At 38.8% G+C, this 25,110-nt stretch overlaps 1 protein-coding gene across 2 annotated transcripts in view; it reads left to right on the top strand.

Moving 5' to 3' along the window:
- The window catches only part of LOC134540368 (voltage-dependent calcium channel subunit alpha-2/delta-3), a 222,391-nt gene that overhangs the window by 56,744 nt on the left and 140,537 nt on the right, over positions 1 to 25,110 (top strand). For both annotated transcript variants that reach the window (XM_063383055.1, XM_063383056.1), the window contains exon 2: positions 23,723 to 23,804. In XM_063383055.1, the coding sequence (XP_063239125.1) occupies positions 23,723 to 23,804 (82 nt within the window). The remainder of the gene's footprint in view (positions 1 to 23,722; positions 23,805 to 25,110) is intronic.

Genomic DNA, 25,110 nt, shown 5'->3' with positions numbered 1-25,110 from the left:
TCCTGATAGCTTCTCAGCCTGTGACGATTATTCACTGTACCTCCAGCTCATAACACACATTACTGTAACAGCCATGTTATTATAAGACATGTCTTAAGGTGTGGTCGCACACGCCGTGTCGATTTTTTGAAGTGAAACTTATTTTGGGCGCGATGAGAGTAAAATTTCAAGCCTGAATTTTAATGCAACGTTTTTTTTGCGCATGCACTTGTTTCAGAAAATAGATATAGGTATCCCATACAGTAAAGCTGTGAATGCTTTGAATTTTTATCTTTTCTACCAGCGCGCTCGCGTTTCTCCTTGTTCAACCAGTATTTGTCTGATTAATACTGTCAAATTCGTAAAGTTATAAAGAAAATTGGTTGAAGTAACTAATACTTTTTAATTTCATGTATTAGTAAGTATCATAATTTACGCGGTTGAATCATTATATTTACGTTTTATCAGCAATTGTGGTGCTATTTGGGAAAGGGGGGGGGGAGAACTGTGGCGACCTCCCCCATATATACCATAACTAAAAAAAAACTGGAATGATAGCAAAAAATAATATCTCCAGGTCCCGCCTAGAACATGAACTTTCAAGCATTTTTGTCTTAAAAATTTAATTTTTATTTCATGATTTGGTGATACTTGTTAGTTTAAATTCTGTTTCCATGACGTGATAAATGCGTTAAAATAGTCCATTAGTTTTTTTTTTAAGCTTTCGTACTTCCCTTTTAACTGGGAGGCATTCCAAATCACACCAAAACCCTTCTGTCATCCGCCCCTACCAGAACTCAAAGCTGTGTCCGCCCATGTCTGTCAGAGCCAATAGGAAGAGGCCTCTCGTGATTGGCTAACTGAAAAAGGTCCTCTGGCAAGCCCCAACACGTCCCCAGCTCATAGTTGATTCTAAACCCTGAAGATGCCTGCTGCAATACGTTATTTAAATGATTCATGCAATGGCGAATTTTGATTCAATGCAGCTTTTTTGGACATACGCCATTGCAGTTTTAACTGCAATAGCGTATGTCCAAAAAAACTGCCTGCTGCAATGACGAGTGAAACTTCTGCACGTACTAACACCGAGACGAGGTTAAAATTGTGTTTAGAAGCATGCGTACTTTGAAGCCGAAGTTGTTATACTCCTCAAAAACATCCCATACTAAAATGATGCAATGTTTGCAATGAAATGAGCCCCAGATAGATTAATTTTTCGCTGGGATATTTTTTATCGAAGTTTCGATTCTCTGCATGCTGGAATGAAACAAGGCTTCTAGACGTTCTTCTGTTTGCCTCGTGACAGTACGACGGTGCACAGTTGCCATCTGCAAAAAAAAAAAAGAAAAGAAAAAAATCCGCTGTCGTTCTCTTTCGTCCCGTCAACAGAAATCATGGAAGTTACGGTCCATAACGCATCTGAGGTTATATCGCTGGCCACGGCGCGTCTCTTCAATATGGCCGCTGTTTTCTCACTTGATTTTTTTTTCCTTTCTCGCACGAAGGTTCCAAAACCCTTGGGGGCTTTTAATGCCAGAGTTCGAACTTCTCCCGTTATTGGGAGCTGTGGAATAGTGCCCTTTTCCCCCCTGTTTTTTTTTTTTTTTTTTTTTTTTTTTTTTTTTGGCTGAGGTTAATAGAAGAGAAAACTTCAACCGTCATTTTGGCCAATCGAACGGTTCGGTTCGCGACCGTTCCGTTTCATTTGCGGTTGCACAAGAGCGAGAGAGAGAGAGAGAGAGAGAGAGAGAGAGAGAGAGAGAGAGAGAGAGAGAGAGAGAGAGAGAGAGAGAGAGAGAGAGAGAGAGAGAGAGAGAGAGAGAGAACAGTGCCTCAGGGCGCAGTCAGGCCACAGAGAATGACGTCACACCTCGCGGTCAAAAATTCCTTCGTGTCGAATCGGACTCGGTGGTGTCATAGTAGGTCGCAATTCCGTTTGACTTTATTTCCCGCGCTCCTTTGGGATGGACTCCGCCAAAATCAGCAAAAAAAATGTATTTCAAATTATTTCCTGGCGGCAACTCGGTATAAGGTGGAAGATAACCACTTTGCCCACCGTTTGCTTTCAGATTATTTATTATTGTTGGTGGGAACTATACTTTTTTATATATTTTCTTAAGATTTTAGGGGATAATCCCCCCGAATATATATACATTTTAAATAAATCTACTGATTACAAGTATGATATATTTAAATATAAATAATCTTATGTCAACTATTATTTTTTTATTTATTTATGAGATATTTCTTGATATTTCTTCCAGGATGACTATGAACTGCCTACTTGTGCGATAAAAATTATTCCTCCAAAATGTACTCCTCTCGTTCAAAATTGCGACGTTTATTTTTAAAGACAGGTAAAAAAAATTGAAATAAAGCGTTTACAGATTTTTTGCTTGATTAATAGAACAAACTCGAGAGATAAATTCCCCGTGAAGATTGTATCAAAATACAATCATCATATGTCATCGCCTATTTTTATAAAATTATAAAATACGCTTGGTACGCATTTAAACATTCAGAAGATAGAGACATATTTTTGAATGTTAACGAAGTATGTTTTCCAACAGATCTACTTCAACAACGTTGCTTTATGTAAACAAACATATTTTATTAACTGTGCAATTGCAAAAGATTTTTGGTTCCAATGTTCTACGATAATTTATTATTATCATCCAGGTTCTTGTTTGTCACACAAAATATAAAATACAAATTCGTTAATTAAAATATAACTTTTTTTAATTATTGTAAATACTATTCATAACTATTATTAGGTATATCCTATTTTTTATTGTTGTATTGGATTATTACTGTTATTGAAATATCTAGTAATAATTGAGTTTTTTTAATAAAAAAAATATTTGTAGATAAATTAATAATATTTGTAAACATTAGATTTATAATTTGATTTTTTAATTATAAAAAAAGCGAATGTCGGCGAGAGTCGAAACCCGAGCGTCTGGGTGGTGCAAGCAAGTACTACGATACCAGCTAGCATGGGCGTAGATCCCGGGGGGGCCAGGGGGGCCCGGGCCCCCCCTGGAATTAATGGGCCCCCTCCTTGGGGGGGCCCACTTCGTGATTTTAAAGTTAATGTTGTACACAACATATATATATATATATATCAGATTATTATTTACAACGACGACAGACACTTTGACATGCTTTACATTCCTACCTTCGAGTTCCGTAGTTATTTTCCCTTACCCCTTCTGCGAAAGCCATGGTATGGCGTTTTCCAGTGAGAACTTTGAAACCCTTAATTCCTAGAAACCGTTGATTCCAAAGGACGAAGCTAGGGTAGGGTTCCGTTAGTGTTTCCTCCCCATTGTTACCCACACTACCTTGTCCTCTGAAACGACAGTATTATAGGTTTCAGGTAGTCTGTTTTTAAAGTGGTTTTGCTCTCGTGTGCGCCAGTCTTCAGCTTTCTTGGCAAACATCAACATGGATAAGTTCGTGACGCGGAAGACACGGAAAACAGAATCTGATTCTCACCTGGTAAGCTTGATTGTTTTATAAGTAGTAACTATTATTTAGGTAATATATTTTATTTAAGTGATTATGTAACTTTATTTTTTCCAGTAAATAAAAAACTTAGTACTTTAACAGTAATTATAGCAGAATTTAGTTTATTTACGAACTGAACTTATATACCATTTTCTGGAATTTTTTAGCTCATCTCCATTCTGTAAGGCTAGCTGCTCTGTACGTTACATGTGAATATACAGAGAATATTTAATTTTTCCTCGTCAAAATGGAATTTAAAATCACTCCCCTTTTATTATCAAACGATAATTTTCACAATTCATGGCCGATAATCACTTTATAACATTTGTTTTTTGATCAACACTGCACGAGTAAACAGAAGTAAGAGTGAGAAAGAAGTATTTAAACGTTACACATCCGTATTTAAGTTAATAAGGAAGCAAACGCGTCTCTTTAATAACTAATCAAGCGGCATATTTTAACTAAATAATTCACTGCCAAAATACTGATTATACTAAATATAAGCCGAGAAATGTATGTGGTTCAATTAGCTGTAGGATAAATTTCATAGTTCTATCTCCGAGATTTTTCATTTGTGTCATTAAGTTTTTTTTCTTTTTTACCTGGTTGATGCATTTACTAAATAAAATAGTCTTTAAGAGTTTTAATATGATTCGATCGTTCATTTGATGTTGATCCGTTTATTAGCTTTGGCGCTTTGGGTTTTTGGGGCGCATCAAAAACTGTGAACAAAGAATTTCACGAACGGCATTTGAATCGCAGTAATTCTGTGATTTGGCATTAAAAAAAAACCGACAAAGTGCGGGTCGAACTCGCGCACGAAGGGTTCCGTACCATTATCTATAAAAACGGCAAAAAAAAAATCATGTCTGCCCAACTTAAATATTTATTTTATTCTGTTTTAGTATTTCTTGTTCAACAGAAACAACGGCAACAGAAATACATCATTTGTGAAATTTTATTCTGTTTTCACGTTTGTTTTATGGGAGCCCCCCTTAAATATTTGTTTTATTTTAATTTAATCATTTATTTTTAAATTGAAATTAGAATAAACACTTTTGGAAAATGGTAATGTATGGGTGGGTTGTTATCTATTTGCATTACATTCACGTATATTATTTTTATAGATTTTTTCATGGATATTTTATGTATTTAGGTTATCAAATTATTCAAACATGTTTGAGAGATCACTTTTTATAGTCATTAATTAATAATTACTAAAACATATGTTGCTCTGCTTTATTGTTAATATCACTTACGTAAAAATAAAGTGTATAACATACGAGCTTATCATCCAGAGAAGACTTGTTTCGGTTGACCTCTAGCGTAAAATTCTTAAACCACAGAATTCACGAGCCCCCCCTGGAAATCCTACAGATTTGCGCCCATGCCAGCTAGGCCGCTGCGCCCTTAGTAACGGCTATATAGACAAGGTCTGGCAAATTCCCTTAATTCTCCGTCCGCTTAGTGAAGCTCACGGCGACTTGCGAACTAACAGCGCTAGTAGTCAACGCTCCTCAGTATTAACAATGTGTTCAATGGGTCTTTAGTGTATAATTGAATATATATGTTTTTCTTAACCCTGCTACTTTGTTCACATGTAACACACACTAACTGTGTTCGGGTCCAATTAGACCCAAGATAAATAATTTATGTTAATTAACCAGTAAAATATTTTTTGCACTCTAAATTTGTATTAGTGAATATTCACAGATGGTTCAGTGATTCATGGAGCAGCTTAAACTAATTGAATCAGTGAGAATAACCACTAGAAATTTGTGAATATTCAGAGATTTACAAAGTAAATTACTTAATTTCACCTCACGTTTTTTTTTAAAGTCGTTCACAAATTTATATATTCTTAATTAATTTGGGTGTGCTTGGTAGGTGTTTGTTTCTTTTAACGATAACACGCACTTTCGACACATTTACCAGTTGAAGTCGGAGGTGGTGGGAATGCATACGTAGCCGAAACAAAGAGCTTCAAAGAGAATTCCCCCCCCCCCCCCCAACGGAATCGGTTGGTCATTGCGCTTTATTATTCCGAGGCGCGAACACCCTGGGGGTGCACCACTGGTACACCGGGTCTCATCCTGAAGTGAACTTCCCGCCCCCCCCCCCCCCCCATGTCTTGCGTGCCGTCCCTCTTGTTGTGAGAAGGCGCTCAGACGGGGAGGGATGGCGGTGGACAGGAGGCTCGGTGCGTCCGGGTATCAGGCTCCTTCCACCACGCGGGAGGCGACAGCAGTGTTACATACACACGCAGCATGGGTAGTGTTCACACGGTAGACTGTCGCCACCGTGTCGCCGGGAGACAGGATATCAGTCGCCGGGTACCTGCTGTCGCCGGGAGACTGCAGGGGCATTCAGTAGCATTGTTGCCGTCCACGCGCTAGACTTTGTCTGCGATGGCGTCCGGTTCAGTGGCGTAGCCAGGATTTGTGTATGGGGGGTGTTAATAAGAAGCATGGGCCGCCCCCGCCCCCCCCCCCGTATTAAAGCGGGGGGTCCGGGGGTCCTCCCCCGGGAAAATTTGGATTTTAAGGTGTAAAATAGCGCTATTTTAAGTGTTTTCGGTACTTAAATTTAAATATTATAATGGTAAAAAAATTATTAATTTTAATATGAAATTTGTTTGAGTGATGAATAAGAAATTAATTAAAGATTCGGTGCTAAGGGGGGGGGGGGGGTTTGAACCCCTAACACCCCCCCCCCCCCCTGGCTACGCCCCTGGTCCGGTTAAGTGTTTCTTCGATACCGAGAAGTTTATTCGAGAAATTCGGCAGCGACCCACATTACGGGACATCTCGTCAGCAGATTTTTTTTTTTTCAAATAAAACCAAGAAACAGGTCGCCAACTGCTGGGGTCTCGCAGCTCGCCGAGGGCTTTCTCCCCCGACTACCGTGCCTCGTCGTGCGGTACCAGGCAAGGGCGTCGCCAGACGATGGCCGGCCGATGGCCTAGGGGAGGGCAAGTTGTGGGAAAAGTATGTTTTTTTTTTTTTGCATTTGGCTACATTTTTTTTGAATCTCTAGGGCTCATTGGGGGGGAGGAGACTCCCTCCCCCTTCCACCCCCCCCCCCCCCCCGGGCGACGCCCTTGGTACCAGGCGATGGGCGTGCGGACGTCCGTTATGCAGCGCGGAGGTGTATATTTGAGTTTTCCGTCATCCTCCTTTTTTTTTTTAAATTTTTTATTTAATTTTTTTTTTAGGGGGAAAGGGGTGGATGATACTAGAACCATTCCCCCCCCCCCCCGGCTTGTTACTTTAAAATTCTTTCATTTTGTGCCTGGGAATTACAGATTTTTAGGGTTTTTTTTTAAATTTTTTTAAGGATTTCTGGTGGGGATGGGAGATATATCCCACCATTTCGTACAACAAATATAAAATATTGCGTTTTGTGCACGCAGTCTACAAAGTGACTTTAACTGGACTGTAGATAAAAAGTGAGGCAACTTCGCTTAACTTAGCTCATTAGAAGTGTTTATTAAAAAAATTTATTTTTGGAAGGAGTACTTACTATTTTACATATTCAATGTTTGTGTGATTTTAATAAAAACAATCATGTATTAAAATTACGTTTTGAATATGTAAATTAATATATTACGGAGTCAAATACAGCAAAATTTATGGGACATAAATAAATGGGAAAATATTACAGTTTTAAGCTAATTTTTTAAATTTATTAAAACTTTCTATTAAGCAATTGTAAAAGAAAACCATTGAAGTTGTTTCGTTCAAAGATTTGGTAACTTGTTATGTTTTTCTTATGTGATTTTAATAATTTTTCAGACAGTTTTTTCTTTCATATTTGTTTATTTATGTTTTTTTTTGTTTCAAACCCTTATTTTATGTAAAGCCGTTTGCAATTTTTTTTTCTAACTGTACACTGTATTTACTATATTAGTTTGTTCAGGTCTCCGAAATAAGAATTTCCAGCCGACAGAACAAACACCATCGGATTCTGTTAATTTTTTAATATTCTCGTCATTCATGTGCGATGCGACCTTACCTATCTTCTTCATCGTGAATCTCCAATGTGTCATTTATTGTTTGGTTTCATACTCCAAGAGAATTATTCAGTACTTGTGTTCCATTGTTAAGGTGGATTATGCAAGCGAGAAGTTTCACTTCTATCTAACGCGCTTAGCGACCACGCACCCCTATTCTTAATTTACAGTAAGATGCTGGACCCGGGGTGGGGGTGGGGGTAAAGGTGTTGTATCCCCTCCCCTTGAAGATACAACTTTTTTTTTCCTTCAAAATATCAGTGAAGACAGTATGTTCAGCTTACGGCTACTACTTGGATAGGTTCATATCGTCAATATTAATGTACGTATTTTGAATAGCATTTGTTCAAGTTTAAATTATTTTCTATTTTTTTTTTCATACCACTTCCCCCTCCCAACATCCCCCCCAACCCAAAAAAAATTGGTTGTCTGTAAAGTCGGTTTACGGACGATAGTTTAAACGTGACAATGTCATAACAAAACATTGATGAAGTGATTGCATACTTTATGAATAAAATTGAATCATTTTTATTTTTATTTTAATAATAAAAGAATAAATACTTGAAATTATACTAGTAATCAGATTTTTAAAATGCAAGAATAATTAACCTTTATTGCCGAAATTGTTGTTGTAATAAGCAATGAAAACCACATTAACTTTTCACTTCACTTTATAAACAGTCGAGTGGAAGAGAGATAGATGCGGCGCGTAATGGGACACAGCGTAACGGAACAATGTGCGTAACGGGACACTTTTTCGTGCGTGCAGCCGGCGTTTTATTAGACGTTGTCACGTCAAAAAAAAAATCGTGTATCCGCGACTGTTCGAACGCATAGCCAGCCACACGGACGCGCCATGTTTGCCTCGCAGAAGATAGCGCTCGGCACCGGGCCGCCTGACAGGTGCTGCCATCTGTGGTGACGCGTCGGAACTACGTCCACCCGTGAAACAACACGCCAAACCTTCGCCCAACTTCGCTGAACTGTGAGCGTGCCGTTTGTCTGTCTGCGCCGGTTGATAAGGGGAGGGGGGCGTTTCGTTGGTCTAGGAGGGGGGGGGGGAAGGGGAGAAGGCTCGCAGCACGGACTTTTCGCTTATCGCTTCACCTTCCCACACCTCTCCCTTCACCTAGCAAACACACTCTCTACAACCCCCTTTATCTATTTACCCGACAGCACTTACCTTACACAACCTCCTTATCGCGAACGGTTTGTTCGAATGCAAATGACTTCGTCGCGTCCTGCTTCGCCGAATCCAAGCGGCTATAAAACATTTGAACCCCTGCGCCCGAGCACGTAAGGCCTGTCTCTGCCTCCCGACGAAAAGCGGTTTGTAGCGAGGCTCTTATCTTGACACGTAGGATAAGTTGAACGTTTTTTTATGCTGTAAAGATATTTACGTTCCACCATTCGTCTGTCGCTTCTACAGTGCGCGGAAAAGTAACAAACGACAACCAATGAGATTGAGCTTCACGGTTACAAAATATTTTACATAATTAAAAAAAGTGATCCGAAAGCAAAACACAGTCGGGATTTACATCTATACTAATATTATAAAGCTGAAGAGTTTGTTTGGTTGTTTGTTTGTTTGAACGCGCTAATTTCAGGAACCACTGGTCTGATTTGAAAAGTTCTTTCAGTGTTGGATAGTACATTTATCGAGGAAGGCTATATGCTATATTATATTATCAATAACATTAGGGATCCTTACTAAAAGTCCAATTAAGAATCAAATGCGTTGGAGGGGGTTAGATACAACATGCAGTACACGTACGAAGTGTGTGTTGACAATGCCGCAGGCGCTAGAAGTTTATTTCCTATTGCCACGCACTAGATGCCTTATCATTCTTAATTTTCCCATACAAGTAAAAAACACCCGTGTGATATTAACAACGAAGCAATCAGTACCCTCATATAGAATACATAGAGATAGTGTGAGGTATAAATGTAGATATAAAGATATAAATACAGATAGAGAGATACATAGATATATAGGACTAGAGATGTAGACAGAGATAAATATATATTTAGAGACATGAATAGATTATTTGTATATGTGTAACTACTTCCAACATATTACAAAACAAAACTGAATGAGGAATTGCAATGCATGCCGAGCATTAGCTAAATAATGGAATCTTTTCAATATTAGTAATCCCTTATTTTTCAGTTTTTTTTTCTATATTGCTTAATAGAGTCTAGATTACATACAGACCAGGTAAATAACTATAAACTGGCAGAACAACGTCTGTCGGGATCTGAAAGTGATATAAATTATTTTGCACACTTGGCATTCAAATTAAGAAGACAATTACTAACTACATCTGATCTCTTAACAGTTCCCCTTCACCCTGTGTTCAGCCTGGGCAACGCTGGGTACTGCAGCTAGTGCATAATAAAAATAAACCACGCATTAATGACAGAACACTAGATATTCTTCGTACTTGAAACAATTTTTTTTTCACGTATTTAAAACGTAAACAAACTTGGATACCACGACGGCCAAAATTCTCGGCTTCTATCGGTTGCTCGAAGTAGCTTAACCCATGGCCTCCACATACGATTACGGCCCCTGGACCCAGGTGACCCCCCCCCCCCATTTTACAGTCACGTGCTACATTATAATTGCATGGTTATTTCTTACCTAAAATCTTTTTAGAATGTTGTTTAGCCTGAAAATACAGGGTAGGCCTATAATTATGGTTGCTATTTTCGGTGGAGGGGGTGTGTGTGTGAAAGGGTAGACCGCGCAGAATGGACCTCGTATTGCGGATGTGTGTCTGTTTTTGGCCGTCGTGGTATCCACGTTTGTTTTACTTTTTAAACACGTGGGATATTGGTACAAGTAAAATAATATCTGGCGTTATATCATTACTTTTTTGCTTTATAAAAAGTGAGCCGATATTTTTAATAAGTAAGTTTTGAATGGCCTTTTTTTTTTCTTTTAGTTATTACACAATTTAACTGCGTGTGCAAAAACAGATCTTACGCTCCTTCGCCCTTATAAGGGGGTGGGGGGAAATTCTTGTTTTTGCCCCAAATTCTGAAATAAGGGGGCGGAGGGGGGGAGGGGAGGGGGGTGAAAGGGTAGACCGCCCAGAATGGACCTCGTATTGCGGATGTGTGTGTGTGTGTGTGTTGGTGTGTGTGTGTGTGTGTGTGTGTGTGTGTCGCACTTCGTGGACGGGGCATTCCGGAAATTTTTCTCTCCGCTTCCTTTCGGGCACGCTTCCGATCGGGCCCCAGAATCCGTCGGAGTTCGAACAACGAGAAAACTTCCGTCCTCCCCGATGCGCGCCTCAGCCGGAAGATAATCCAATATCTCCGCGACGTCTCGGCGAGCCGTCCACTTCTACGCGATTCCACCCCTCACCCCCTCCTACCTACACCCTTTTTTTTTTTTTGCTGAAACGGAGGGGGAAATTAATTTTCGCGAGGGTGCGTCCTCGGAAGGACTTCGCACAGCTGGGTGTGGTGACTACGAACCAACCCGCTTCCCTTTTTCCCCCTCCCCTCCTCACGACAAAAAAATACCCCATGCCAATCCCTTTTTCCTCGCAGTCTAGAGAACACTTTTCAATAAGAACCCCGTAGCGCCCCGCGGCGAGAAATTCCTTTCCTTAGAATATTTTCCTCGGCCGAAAAAAAAAATACGTACGGGCGACGCATAGCTGGAAAATCTTAAAAATCTTTCCCGAAAGGAAAAAAAAAAAAGAGAAAAAAAATTTTTGGTCCATCAAAGGGTTGACTTTGCTTGAGAAAAGAAAAAAAAGGAATAATGATGCCCCAAGTGTGTTAGGAGCGAAACGTCACAGATACTCTGATAGAAAATTTTGTAGTGTACAAGTGTGCAAGCATATGAACGCACAGGCTAGCACGCAAGTCCGCAAGTATGCAATTGTGCCATAATTAGAGACCGAGGAAGAAAAAAAAAGGGGAGGTTCGTGGAATCCCGGATTCTGCGTAACAATATTCTTGGAAATATATACTGTTACGATCGCGCTTGGCTGCAGTGCTTGGCATCGCCGTGCTCGTTCGGCCTGTCTGCGCCCCCCTTCCACCCGCATCCTCTCCCTGGTATCTCGTGTCATACTGTCTCGCAACATCCTGACCGTCGCAGCGCGCACCTGCCTCAGATCGAGTTACTTAAAAGAGGCCGCACTGCGGAATAAAAGAACTTAGACATGTTTATCGGCGCGTTTTGTGGGAACCCGATGCTTGTTGAGTTTATCGGCGTTCTTTGAGCAGCCGCCGCGTCCTTCGAGGACTCACGACGCGTTTCTGGGCATTTCGACGGCGAAGGTCGCGCGATATCTCGGAGACATGCCCGATTGTTCTGGACGGGAACCCAAGGGCTATATAAGGAGGTTGGGCCGACCTTCTAGAGGAGTTCAGTGGGGAGTTCTCCCGCGGCGGAGTTTCCGGGCGATAGTGCCGCGGGTGCGGCAGAGTGGCGAAGTCCCTGGACGAAGGTTCCAGGGCAGGTAGTGAGTGAGTTCAGTGGAGTCGGGAGGTTCTGGGCGATAGAGTCGCGGGCGCGGCGGAGTCCCGGGCGAAGTTGCGAGTGAGTCGTCGTGTGGGATCTCGGCGAAGGGTGTGACGGCGGCGGAGTGCGGCGACGGAGTCCCGCGGCGGAGACCCACGAGGGGTGCTGCGGTGAGAGTTGCGCCAGAGGTGCGGCCCAGCGAGGTGTGTGAAACGAGTGACTGGGGAATTGACCTTTTTTACGTGTAATTAATTATCTGCCAATTTAGAAGATTATTTGTAAGTGACAAGTAGTGGTAATAAATAAAACTGTGTGTGTGTGTGTGATAAAAATCTTTAATTGGGCTATCCTTTACGAACCCGCAGGTAAATCGTAACAATACATATAATTTATTGATAGCACCGTTAGTACTGTTTACACAAAATAAATTTGATTGAGCTGGATAATACAGAGAGTAAAAAAAATATGTATGTGTACAGAACTATGAAGAAAACGAAAATGTTATTTCATAGTTAACGTATACAAGATATACGATGCTCTCAAAAACTGGGAGTAATTATAAACCAGCCTGTGAAGTTTTTTATATATATTTTTTTCTCTTCCCGGAGGAGTTCCAGCTTGGGACAACAATGCAAGGAAACCGAAATTCCATTTGTATGTAAAACACTACGCCTACCCAGTAGCGAATACTTTCACAGCGTTTTTTTTTGTTAAACTGGGGAAGAAAGGGAGGGAAGGATGATGAACAACTGGAAAAACGTATTTGCGTTGCTTCCATCTCTGCGTTAAGTGGGGCGAAAGCGCACAAAGATAAGCAACTTCGTTGTTCGTGCCCGCGAAATACGACCTCCTGTGGTTGTGCGTGCTAGCGCCTTTCTTGTGTGATCATCATGTGAGTTTCAAAAATTATCAATACACGATCCTCGTCACTAATGGAGAAAATGAATTGAAGTTTGTTATAGGAGCATCTGTAGTTTTGAAACTGTTCGTACGAATGTAAAATTAACTTACCTAATTTTTTTTGACGTGATAACGTCTAATAAATCGATGAACTCCGGCTGCACGCACGAAAAAGTGTCCCGTAACGAACATTGTCCCGTTACGCTGTGTCCCGTTACGAACATTGTCCCGTTACGCTGTGTCCCGTTACGTACATTGTACGCTTGCGCCGCATGTATCTCTCTTCCACTCGATTGGAACAACCATCGATTTGACTTTTCCGAGGCACATTAAACTTGGAACACTCCCATTCGTTTCCTACTTTTTCTATCATCGTTCTATCCTTAACAGAATAACACAGATTGGAAGAAGTTAAATAGCAAACATGTATAAAAGGTATAGTTAAAATAATCTCTTCGTTAAATTAATAAACATATTTGAATTAATGAGTGCAAATAAAAGTAAATTTGTCAATTAAATTGTAGATTTCATTTCACTCCTTCTTTGTATCCATACAAAATAGTGATAATTAAATAAAAATGATTCAATTTTGTTCATAAAAGTATGCAATAATTTCATCAATGTTTTGTTATGACGTTGTCACTTTAAACTATCGTCCGTAAACCGACTTTACAGACAACCATTTTTTTTAACGTAGACAAGTGTTTCAAAATTAGGCATGATAAAACTAGCATACCGTATCTTCTTGTTTTCTCATTGTAATCAGCTTGCTAGCGTTTGCTCAGAAAGTTATTTTTTAAAAGAATATGAGCGTGTCTTTCAGTACCTGCCAGTGATGCGTAACTTCTATTCTTGGTAACGAGCAATTTCACGTGTTGTCATGTTGCAAATACAATATATATAATAATAAATATATAATAATAAAACTCGTACTCGAAATTTAACGTAAAATCCCTTAAAATAATGCCGAGTATGATAAATATACGAAAATTGTGTTCAAAACTGCATTTATGGACTGTAATCACACGTAGTTCCCGCACCCGCCGATAGAATTCGCTGCCGGAGCAGCTACGTCGACCATCAAATCATTCCATTTGCAGACCGAAATTTTAAACTGTGTAATGAAACGGCTCAGATAAAAGCGGAAAAGACTTGATAAACTACTGAATCTCGGCTTTGAATCTGATTTTCGACAAGGAATTTTATTGAGATACTAGCCATCTACTAAGCTTAAACGTTTAATACCATAAAGTATCCCATTGTCTTTGTGAACTTTGGTTTGCGCCATCCACCACAGAAGGCAGCACCGTGGTTACACATTTCCGTTTCTTGAAACCCGTTGCATTCACGAAATCACTCCTATCAAATGTTGTATGTAACCGAAAGCTAAGACGTGACACATAAGAAAAACAGAGACCGGCCGTGTCCTGTGGTGAATAAACAATAAACGGTTAGAGCACATACGTAGATATTCAACACCTGAACCACAGAGACCTAATTTGAAAGGATCGCCAAGGTTACAGTGGGCTCCGAACAGCTTGAACTACTGACTCGGCGCTCATGAGTTCGAGTTACGCCGAAACGTTTTGGGCACGAACCCGTGATACAACGAATACATTTGCAATGATTATATATATATTTGTATTTATCATAGGGAACCTACTTTGTTCTTCGTTGTGTTGTCCATAATACCTGTTAAATTTCATAGTTGTGTTCGTATGTTGTCCAGGTTTGTAGTCTCTTGTCTGTTGAAACTGCCTTGTCCAAGTTAGCTCATTATGTTCGTCTGTGATTTTATTTATTTCATGACTAATTTCCATCCACGGAATTCTTGTGCTGTCTGATGTTTTAATTTTGAATGTGTTCTTCCGTGCCGTCGTCGTAATACCTGTTTAGTTTCATCGTTTTGTCTACGTATTCTACACCATCTGATTTAGGCTTGTTCTCTGTAGGATCATATTTTCGTTTTTTTTTATTTCTTATTTTGCAATCTTGAAAAAATATTTTTTTTTCCACGACAAACATTGCAAAACTGCAATGGCTCACGAGCTCCTGTAAGTTGGCCAGCCTGAGAGGGAGCAGAGGTTGTTTTTTTTTTTTTTTTTGCGGAGGAGTTGGTAAAATGAGGAGGGTGGAGTCTGCAGCGGGGTAGAGTAAGGGAGGGGGGGGGGGGAGATGTCTGGGGCGCGAGCGGCCATCTTGAGAGGACGCCTCAACGCGGCGACGCGACCTGGCGGACGAAATAGAGAAAGGGGAGGGGGGAGACGGAGAAGGGCGCCCCCATTGATCCGGCGGTGGGATGCTGCAGCCACGCCCGTTGTTGACAACCGCCTGGACCAGATTTCACTACGGCTAAACCCCCCTTCCCTTCACCTCCTTCAAACATAAACCCTTTCCACTATACAACATTTCGCCGGAGACCTTCCACCCAACGGATCCAAGATTTTTTTTTTTTTATTTTTTTTATTTTTTTTATTTTATTTTACGCGAGTAACCTGTTGTTGTTACGTCAGCCCGGTAGGCGGAGTAATACCGAATCACCGTCTCTGCCAGAGTTCAACCTCGTGCGATTGCAAAATATCAGTTATGGATAGAGACCTGCAAAATTTCGCGGATTCATTCGGTGATAGCCTAGAATTCAAACACATATACCTCTTAGATAATTTTGCTATTTGCTTACTGTTCATCTGGACGAATCTGAACCAGTTATAAACCCTCAACCAAAGAAGGATCGAATCACAGACAAACCAGCTGAGACGACTTAGAAGTCGGCAGCCAATGAACTTGCGTTATTTGCCCGAGTGTACAGGGGTATGTGCAGTCTATCCTGAAGGCCATCGAAACCGAGAATTTTGCAGGTCTCTAGTTATGGAAGTTGTTGATGCGAAAGAAACTTTTTTAAAGGTCAACTCATCGGGGCGTAACGAAAAACTGCAACGCTCAGGAGTAGGCCCCTCGGTAATGCCGAAGGGGTGAGGGGAATCAGAAAACGGTACGGTAGGATTTTCGTCAACGTGTTTTGTTACGGTTGTGAGACCTCAAGTGCGATCCTCCATTGTTTTAGTCTATTATATTACTAGGGCCATGTATTTTTCGCGAAAAGATTTCAAGACAAGGTGAGAGTCAACACACTGTAGCATCGACTGTGTTTTGTGATTGGGTGAGTTTATTTCAGATACAGGTATATTGGTAGAACAACCAATCACAGTAATTCAGTGTGCAAGAAAACGCATGCTGATTGGCCCGGTGAAATATAGGTATATCTTCGTTTGCAGACAGCCGCCAATTGCAAGGAAGAAACTGATGGCGCAGGCATACCGTATTGCAATGTAATGGGCGCTCAGATCTTTTCGCGAAAAATGCCTGCCCCTATATATTACATATCAAGTTACTTGCCGAGCTCACAAATGGTACCAGCAGCGTTTGATGGCATGTTCCCATACGAACACACTTGCATACTTGCGCACGCAGCAACGATTTGTCTTGTCATCCAGTAGCTAACCATTTGACTTCAATTTCAGAACACACACCCACTCCACAGACTTCTGCCTTTATGATTTTTTTGAGCTTAAAACTTCAAAGTTGTTGAGCGGAAACTCTCAACTAATGTGACGTCAGCAAGAAACAAATTGGAGCTACTCGAAATATCGTCAATATGGCGGACTAGCCTGTATAACAACATGGAACAGTATATTTTCTATCATGTAGATTTGGGAAGGTTTATAAAATGATTTCGTGTGCTAAACGTAATTTTATGTTATTCTAAAAAGGCCAATTGACCTTCGTTACCCTAAAAACAAATCACTGCCATGGGGTAGAAACCCTAACTGCCGAGACTTGAGACTAGTTTTTGAAGTAGTTTTGGGCCTACCCACTAGATAGTAGCTTTTATAATAGATTGCTAACATAGTCGCATCGATTGTAAGCAGTAATGCGCTAGCTATTATCATCCAAACAAACCAGTAAAAATAATTCACTTTTGTGGTGGTGTGGCATACCACAAATACTGCATCTAGAAAATTAATTTTTATTACAAAAAAAGAACGAGTATTTTTTTTCATAGCTTAAATCTCTTCTACTAAGCAATAACTCGTCAAGTAGTTAAATTATCATTATAAAACTAACACTTTATTTATATTTGAACCTCCCACCCACGTTTTTTTTGTTATTATTTATGGGCCCACCCAACTGATAGCGTCTCATGATGCGCAAAACATGGTCTCAATTTCCACTGTAAGAGAGCTCTTCTATATCTCCCTCCTTGTTCTATGATCACTACAACATACATTCCAAAAGCTACAAGTTCCAAAAAGCTCAGTTAATGTCTGCGTAGTTCAATGTGAAAGTTCACAGTAATAATATTTGTTTAAAAACGGTTCAAGAGCCATTTTCCGAATTTTTTTTTAAAATTTGAATGGTTAGTAACAGTTCTTAATGCAAAAATAATATTTTTTTTTCCTGTTTCATAACTCAATTTAATAGCTCAGACCGTTTTGTTTCTGTATGTGTTTTTTTTTTCAATATCATAAACCAAGTTTTTTCACTGTTTTCATGACAGTTAAGTTAACACAACTCATAAACACGTTTACGTACCGAGGTCAAAAACTTCGGGTACGTACAAGGTAACTGGTTTTTGTACATCATATCCAAAGTCAGAACCACCGGACCTTTTTCTAAGTCGGGATGATAAATACACGCTGTATTAACAGTGTGGAGTGATGCGATGACGTCATCAGGAAGTGTATCGAAAATTGCAGCGATCAGGAGAGAAAAAAAAAAGGGGGGGGGGGGGAAATATCGAGCTTCCCATTCCCCGCTCTCGTGCGAGCGTGTTAGTCAAGTGACGCCCCTGCATTCTTAGTTACGCCGGAAATGTCAAAGGAGTTTTCTCTTGAAAAAAAATGTAATGAAATTCAGTTAGAATCTTAGGAATTTAATTACAGACAATTCCAATTGTTTTGGCACGTATTCTTTCAGCACTAGGTAATTTTTTTTTTTTTTTTTTTAACAAAGTAAATCTTTACATCAAAAATTCTGAATAACAGTTCAGTTCTGTGAAAGCTTCGTTAGCACAAATGCCAGACCTAAATTCCTTTAAAAAAAAAAAGCTTCTTAGGGAAAGGGGGAAAAAACGTAAATGCAAAAAAAAAAGGCAATCATTAGCAGAGCTCTACTGATAAAACAAAAAAAAAACTAATTTTTTTTAGTTAATTGATTATTGAAATGATAAAAGCGGCGGCGTTACCGGTGGTGGGGCGGGGCGATTTTAAGTGCGAGCGCGCAGGTCGAGGAGATGCGCTACGATTGACCCGTTTGCGCCGTGTGCAGCGCGGTGATTGGCGGAGCCGTCGCATCCCGCGGAAAAGAGCCAGGTGCATGGGCTGCTCACCCCTGGAGCTAGCAGAGCCGAGAAGTCTGCTGGTGGGAGGGATGCTTCAGACTGCAGGCGGTTTTGACACGTCCAGAAACCCACGGAAACATCACGTAGTTCAAACGACCCAAATTACGCGGGAAGCCTTCATTTCACAGACGAGAGAGCCACACCCGAAGTTCCCCGAAGTTCATGCTCGCTTTTTTTTATTTTTGATTTCACAGTATCTTTAATGTAGCTATCCTAACCAAATCAACCGTCCACAATGTTTTAAAGTATTTATAATGTAGCTAACCTAACCTAACTGACCATTAGTTACCATGAGTTACAGTGAACAAACAAAAAAACGCCGAAGATGAATGATCGGGTGATTGGCTCTCTCGTCTGTGAAAAAAAGGCTTCCCCAGTTACGCGCAATACGGCCTGAAGGTAAAAAAAGAGGCGGCAGTTAATGGGCGATAGACAGCGCCTTGTTTTGTTTTACAAGTAGCCTGTGCGAAATTCATGCCAGTATCGGAAAATATAAAAAAATAACGCGATTTTTTTGCTCGTCTCTATATATTAAGCATAACCGCAGAGAATAGTTAATAGCTCCGGATATATATATATATATATATATATATATATATATATATATTTATAAAAAAACGCGTACCAGCACCATGGCTGCTAGCCTTAACTTAGATATAAAATCAACTTAAAAAAAACTATTGAATAGAACACCTTTCCCCTTCCTCCCAGAATGTTTATTTCGAGCTGTGAATATAACTCAGATATGACGGGGCATAAACCCCTTCAAGGCTTGTTTACGACTGCGTTCTTAAGAATCAACAGTAATAAATAGTCCTGTACTTAAACTATGACTAGTGATGGCTTAGGTCGGATTTATAATTTATAAACTTCTCAATAAACGCAATAAAGCAAGAAAATGCAAAAAAGGTTCAACAACGGTGTTTTCAAATACTCGTTTATAAACTACACAAAACGAAAAAAAAAAAAAAAAAAATCATAAATGGACACATCGCCCGACTTGCGATCTTGCGTTTCGGCTTACGGTTCCACCATCCATATTTGGGGTGGAGTGTTCCGAAAACTTTTAAAGACGCAAATGTTATGTGCTTAAGAAGGCCACGATTCAGCATGTTAAACTTTTTCACAGCGGAAGAAAATAAACCTTTATAAATCAAATTACTTGCAATATAATGACTTTTTTATAATAAAAATAAACTACCAAAAGCAGGCCGAGGAAAATTTTTTTCTACGGTTTTACAGTTTCATGTTGCAGTGTTGGTGACGTGTTGAGACTTGTGTATTTTAAACAACCGTGATTTTCTTGCGTTGGTTACGTGTTGCGTCGCTGCGACGTTGCCCCCCCTTACGTAGTTTACTAACGTGACCTTTGGATTGTATTTAACGACCATTACGCTCGTATACACAATAATAATTTCTACTGATAATTCTTCAGTACTCAGTCGTTTAATAGACTTTTTTCTTCCGGAATCCGCTAATCCCAACCGCTTTTTTCCATGTCTGCGTTTAGGCCATCCGTCTACCGGACACTCGTAGCGTACGGCGAGGTCAAACTCGTCGGATTAAATGGCCAAGTTCTAGCCTCTCTCTCTCTCTCTAGTTTTTTTATAAACAAACATTTTCGCAAGAAACTTTCTGCAGGACACTTCTCCCCTCCGTGTTCGTTTTAAGTCTCTCTCTCCGTCCGAAAAACCACCCCCCTTTCGTGGCCGTCAGCGGAAGATTCCAAACTTTTATCTCCGGACCTCCAGAAGCCCGAGGGTCATTCGTTTTATCTGTCGCTAGGGTCCGGCGGGTTCGAACGGGTAATTTCCGAAAAAAAGGCGTATCGATTCGGTCCACGGTAGAGGGTTATTTCCGAAACATCTGGGTACTTTTTTTTTCCTTCTTTCGTTTCAGCCGTGGTTCGCAATCTTTCTAATTTATTGCATAACGTAGAACATATTTTTTTTTTTTTTCAAATTGCGTTCTCGCAGGACTTACTTATTTATTTGGTTTTACGTATGTTTTTCCTTTGGGAAATAAGTGGAGAGGTGGAAAACCAGAGAAGCGGACAGCGAAAGTACCTCATCCCGTACTATAAGTAAGCTTAAAGTTCTGTCCAGTGGCGGATCCAGAGGTTCACCTCGGAGGGCACTCTAGGATTTCAGAGTAGCCAGAGAAAAAATGTCTGAAAATTACTAAATTTGAATTTAATCTACTCACACTACACACAACATCCAACCACCAGATTTTATGATTCTACATGAAATTCATTAATTATATTAAAATATTTTATTGGTTTCAGAAACAATCATTTTTGTCGGCAATATTAATGTAGCAGAAATCTGGTTTTTCGGTGTGTGTGTGTGTGTGTGGGGAGGGGGGGGGAGGAACTTGCCCCTGGTGCCTCCTTTTGGATCCGCCACTGGCTGTGTCTCACACGCCATATTGATTGTGTTTGATTGTCTTGTCATTACTATTATTCAAAGGCTTTAGCTAAAAATTTTCACCACGGCTTAATTGAATGTATTGCCTCGTCTTAAAATTTTTGCCAACATATATTTAACAAATATTATTTTATAGCGGTAAAATGTCACGCAAATGTTTATAATGATGATCTCTTGCTTGACATTTTACACCTAGAACATAACTTTTAATTAGTATCTGGCGTGGGTAAAATTTTATGTTTTTTTTTTAGGTTATTTACGTCATTTTTTTTTAAACTCACGTTCGTTAGTGTGATTTTCTTAACATGGGTTTTACTGTACGGTGATTTGAAATCCAATTGGTGTAAATATATCAGACTTGAAATGAAACTTTTTTCGTTGAATATGCCACTGATTTGAGGTGATTTTATCCCAATTTAAATTTTTTTTCAGGGACATTCAAACATTTTTCAGATTTCATGTAGGCCTAAACAAGGTTTTTTTTTAAATGAGAACCATTAACTGATTTAAAACATTTACACGCCATAAGAAATTTTATAGCTCGCAAAATTTCTGTAAGTAAAACAACAATTTAATTTATTCTGTAATTGGCAGATGGCAGCAACTTGTTTAGGGACAAATTTCCATTCCAATTCCTTTCCATCCATGAAATTACTCCTACCAAATGCCGTATTCAGAGAGCTAAGTTGTTAGAAAAAATTGACTTGGCATACATTATACGTGGTAAGCACGTACACTATATATATTAAGACTTGGAGATCACTAGTATTTAGCAAGCAATATAAAATAAATTGAGGATGTGATGGAACTGTTGTTTTTTCTTAAGGTTTTATACAGCGTACAAAAAGTGCCACTAAAAGAAGCGTCAAGGAAAAAGAACAAGAGAATACATATTAGACCGTAACTTGGTCATCCTTGACTTCGATATGGTTTCAAGTTTACTCGTTGAAAACCTGCAAACTTTCAAGACCTCAAGAGTTTTTCGTGTTAACATTTTTTTAGCGTTCACGTATGCTTTCGTCCATCATGTCTCGCCAGCACATGGCTGTGTGGGATTTTTTTTTCTTGTGACTTGGTTCAACTTTCACGATTGCTTCATGGACGTGTGAAAACTTGGCATGATTGCATCACGAGTGGAATGCTGTCATTTTTTCCCTCGCTTTTCTGATAAGCATTCGTCTTGAAGGCAGTTACACAAACCCATGGAAAAAGCAGTAAGGGGTTTGTTGTGTTTAATATTTGCCGTGCCAATAATATTGAAGTCTATTTAAGAACGACCCTTCATCTTCCTTTACCATCTGTATTGGCAAAACCTTTTTCTCATTATAATGAGGTTTGCCCGATTATTAGGCCCGTTTTACAATAACACGCAAACGGAGACGGATCACGTATACGGAGCGGAACTCATGTAACAGAGTTTCTACAGTAACACGCATACGGAAACGGAACCGTAAGGATTATCTCGGCCATGCTGAGCTCTTCCGTTTACGTTGCTCCGTGTGACCAATAGAAGCCGAGTATATGGCTGCAATGGTAGCGATGTTTGTTTGTGTTATAAATACGTTGAACATTGTTTCAAGTGCAAGAACATCTAGTATTCGATTATTACTTTGTCGTTTATTTTTATTATAAATGTAAATTATGCCCGTACAATAATGATCTTAAAGCATAATTTTTTTTATTTAAATTATTTTTTCGTAACCTTGAAATTAAATCTCATTTGTTGCTATTTTTTTTTTACGTTTCTGTCCGTCGTTGAAGCAGCAGACGTGATAGTGAATATTTCCGTGAGATCCATCTCCGTTTACGTGATCCATTGTAGAACGAGCCTTAATTTCTGGCGTTTTTTTAACGTCTTTGTGACATCTTTGTAACATCACTTCATGATAACATTTTTTACTTCAATGTATGAAATAAACGTTTAGTCTTTATACAACTACAGCTTGTTTTGCTAGCCAATTATTGATTATATCAGAGTGACTTCGACATTAACACAACACCCACTCCACTACAAATACTTTCATGGAAAACCCCAACTTTTTTTTCGTATCGAAGGCAAAATTTCGTGATGAAGTCGTTCAGACATTACCTCCAGATCAACCGGTGCCTCGTTTTTGTGGGTTTACCATAACTAAGATTATATTGGTTAAAACGTAAGCCACCCTCCGTTATAGGTGAATTTACAAACGATGAGTTTGGACATTTTTTAAATATATTTGCTTAACTAAGAACGAACAATCACGAATGCTCGTTAACAAAACCATTTGCCCACATGTTTTCTTAGAATAGTTAAAAAAAAATCTAAACTAAAAAAAATACACTAATTTGCTCTTTTCCCCTCACAAAGACAGCCTTTGCTTTGATTACCAAGCTACGCCAGTAATTATAAACGGAGGGCCGTGTAATTACACCTATAATGGAAAAATAACTTTTAGGTAAATCTTCTCGATCTGTTCGCTAACGTTATTTATTACACTGAGTTTACTTCAGCAAGACCAAGATTCTAAATTCACACCAAGAGACATGTGAGACAGTGTTTTTGTTTACGTCTTATTTTTATATCGCTTGTTCTATACATCACGTTATAACATCACGTAATCCGTGAATACATGTGTCTGTATATCACTATCTACTTAAAGTAAGAGCTTTCAGATTTTACAAAAGTTGTACTAAAGAAACTGAAAGCTAGAATTTGTTTTAACTGCTTCTTTGACGTCATGGCATTGATTCTGATTTAGATATATATAAAAATTTACTATAAAGGAATTTGCCTGCAGTTTGGTATCTTAAAAATAAACTTGAGAGTGCAGAAAACACCCTATTGTTTGTAGCGATGTAAATTACATTTTTCAAAAATGTTTTTCATTTCATTAGGTAAGTGCGCTTGTTTTCCATAAATGTGATCTCAAAACGTAATTGAAACATTGGAATTTTTCATTGTATTCTTTAAATTCCTTGCTTTGTTAAAATAATTCTAATAAAGGATCTTATTTCCTTTGTTTCAGAGTGAAGAATTGGGCCCTGAAGTTCGGAGTGGACTTATGGGAGTTCGGGAAACAGTTTACGAAAATGAGTGAAATTCAAAAGGTAAGTGATGTATTGAATAGATTGTGTGTGTCTTAAATATCGACTGTATATTTTTTGTTTGAGTGTATTTTTTTTAAATAGCTATATTTTTCAGCCCGAAATCGTATATATAAAAATCCGCACATCGTTCATCCGATTGAGTTGAAACTCTAAATCCTACAAAGTTACAAGTGCGAACAGAAGTGTGTAAATTAGAACTCTTTGGTATTCACCCCGAAATCCTACAAAAAAGTATAAAAAAAATTATTTCATTCTCACCAAAAAAAAAAAGGAAATAATTTGAAAGCAATCAATGCGCAAGGTAAACCCTCCCTCCGAAATGAAATTCTGCGGACACTCTTATAGCTAAGTATACCAATAATAAAGATAATTTCATTCGCAAACAATGCGTACGACTTTTAATCTTTATTGATAATAAAGTCTATGTTCATTAAGCAATAAATAATATAAAAAAAGCCTACCCGTACATTTTCTGCTTCATTTGGTTAAGGCAACTTCTGCGAAAAATATTTACATGCAGCCTTGTAAAAATACCTGGTTTTAAATCACTCAAGATGTGATAATTTTTGTATTGATGACGAAACTGGGTGCAGTTTTACGTAAAAATTACTCACGATTATTTATAAGGTAATTTAAAACGAGTGTAGTTACATGTAAGTCTAACATTTTCTTTGAAGTATTAGATTTTGAAATATCTTGGGCATATGAACATTAAGTAACCTGGAAATATTAATGACGTACGTTTAAACACTCAACATTTTGCTGTTTTTGTAATAATTTTTGAACAGCGAAATAAATTCACACCATACGACCGTATGAGAAATTAACCAAATAGATGATTTCAAAAAAATTTAATGAAAAAAAAAGTGTTTTATTTGTGAAAATAATATAAGAAAATCAACGAGTTTCTACAATCACAGTAAAGAATAAAATTATATTTTATCCATATAAGTCGACAGATCGTTTATGCTTATAAATATTAGGTTATGAATACTCGATTGAATTTTCACCGCTATTATATAGTAATTAGTAATATATGTTAAGAAAAATTGAAATGATATATAAAATGCAATTGCTGTCGTGAAAATAAACGGAAGAATTTTATACAATGTTTTGGACATACGACATTGCAGTTTTGCACTGTTTGTCTGGAAAAAAAAATTCAAGAATGCAATATAAGAAATAAAAATGAAAACATAAATTCACATTGAACAAGTTTAAATCAGCTGATGTCAAACAGATGGAACCAACTATTAAACTAAACAAGTATCACAGACAATACAACGACCACAGCACAGACGAACAC

The sequence above is a fragment of the Bacillus rossius genome, chromosome 16 (assembly GCF_032445375.1).
Source record: "Bacillus rossius redtenbacheri isolate Brsri chromosome 16, Brsri_v3, whole genome shotgun sequence".
Lineage (NCBI taxonomy): Eukaryota > Metazoa > Arthropoda > Insecta > Phasmatodea > Bacillidae > Bacillus > Bacillus rossius.
This window is presented reverse-complemented; position numbering and strand designations above follow the sequence as displayed.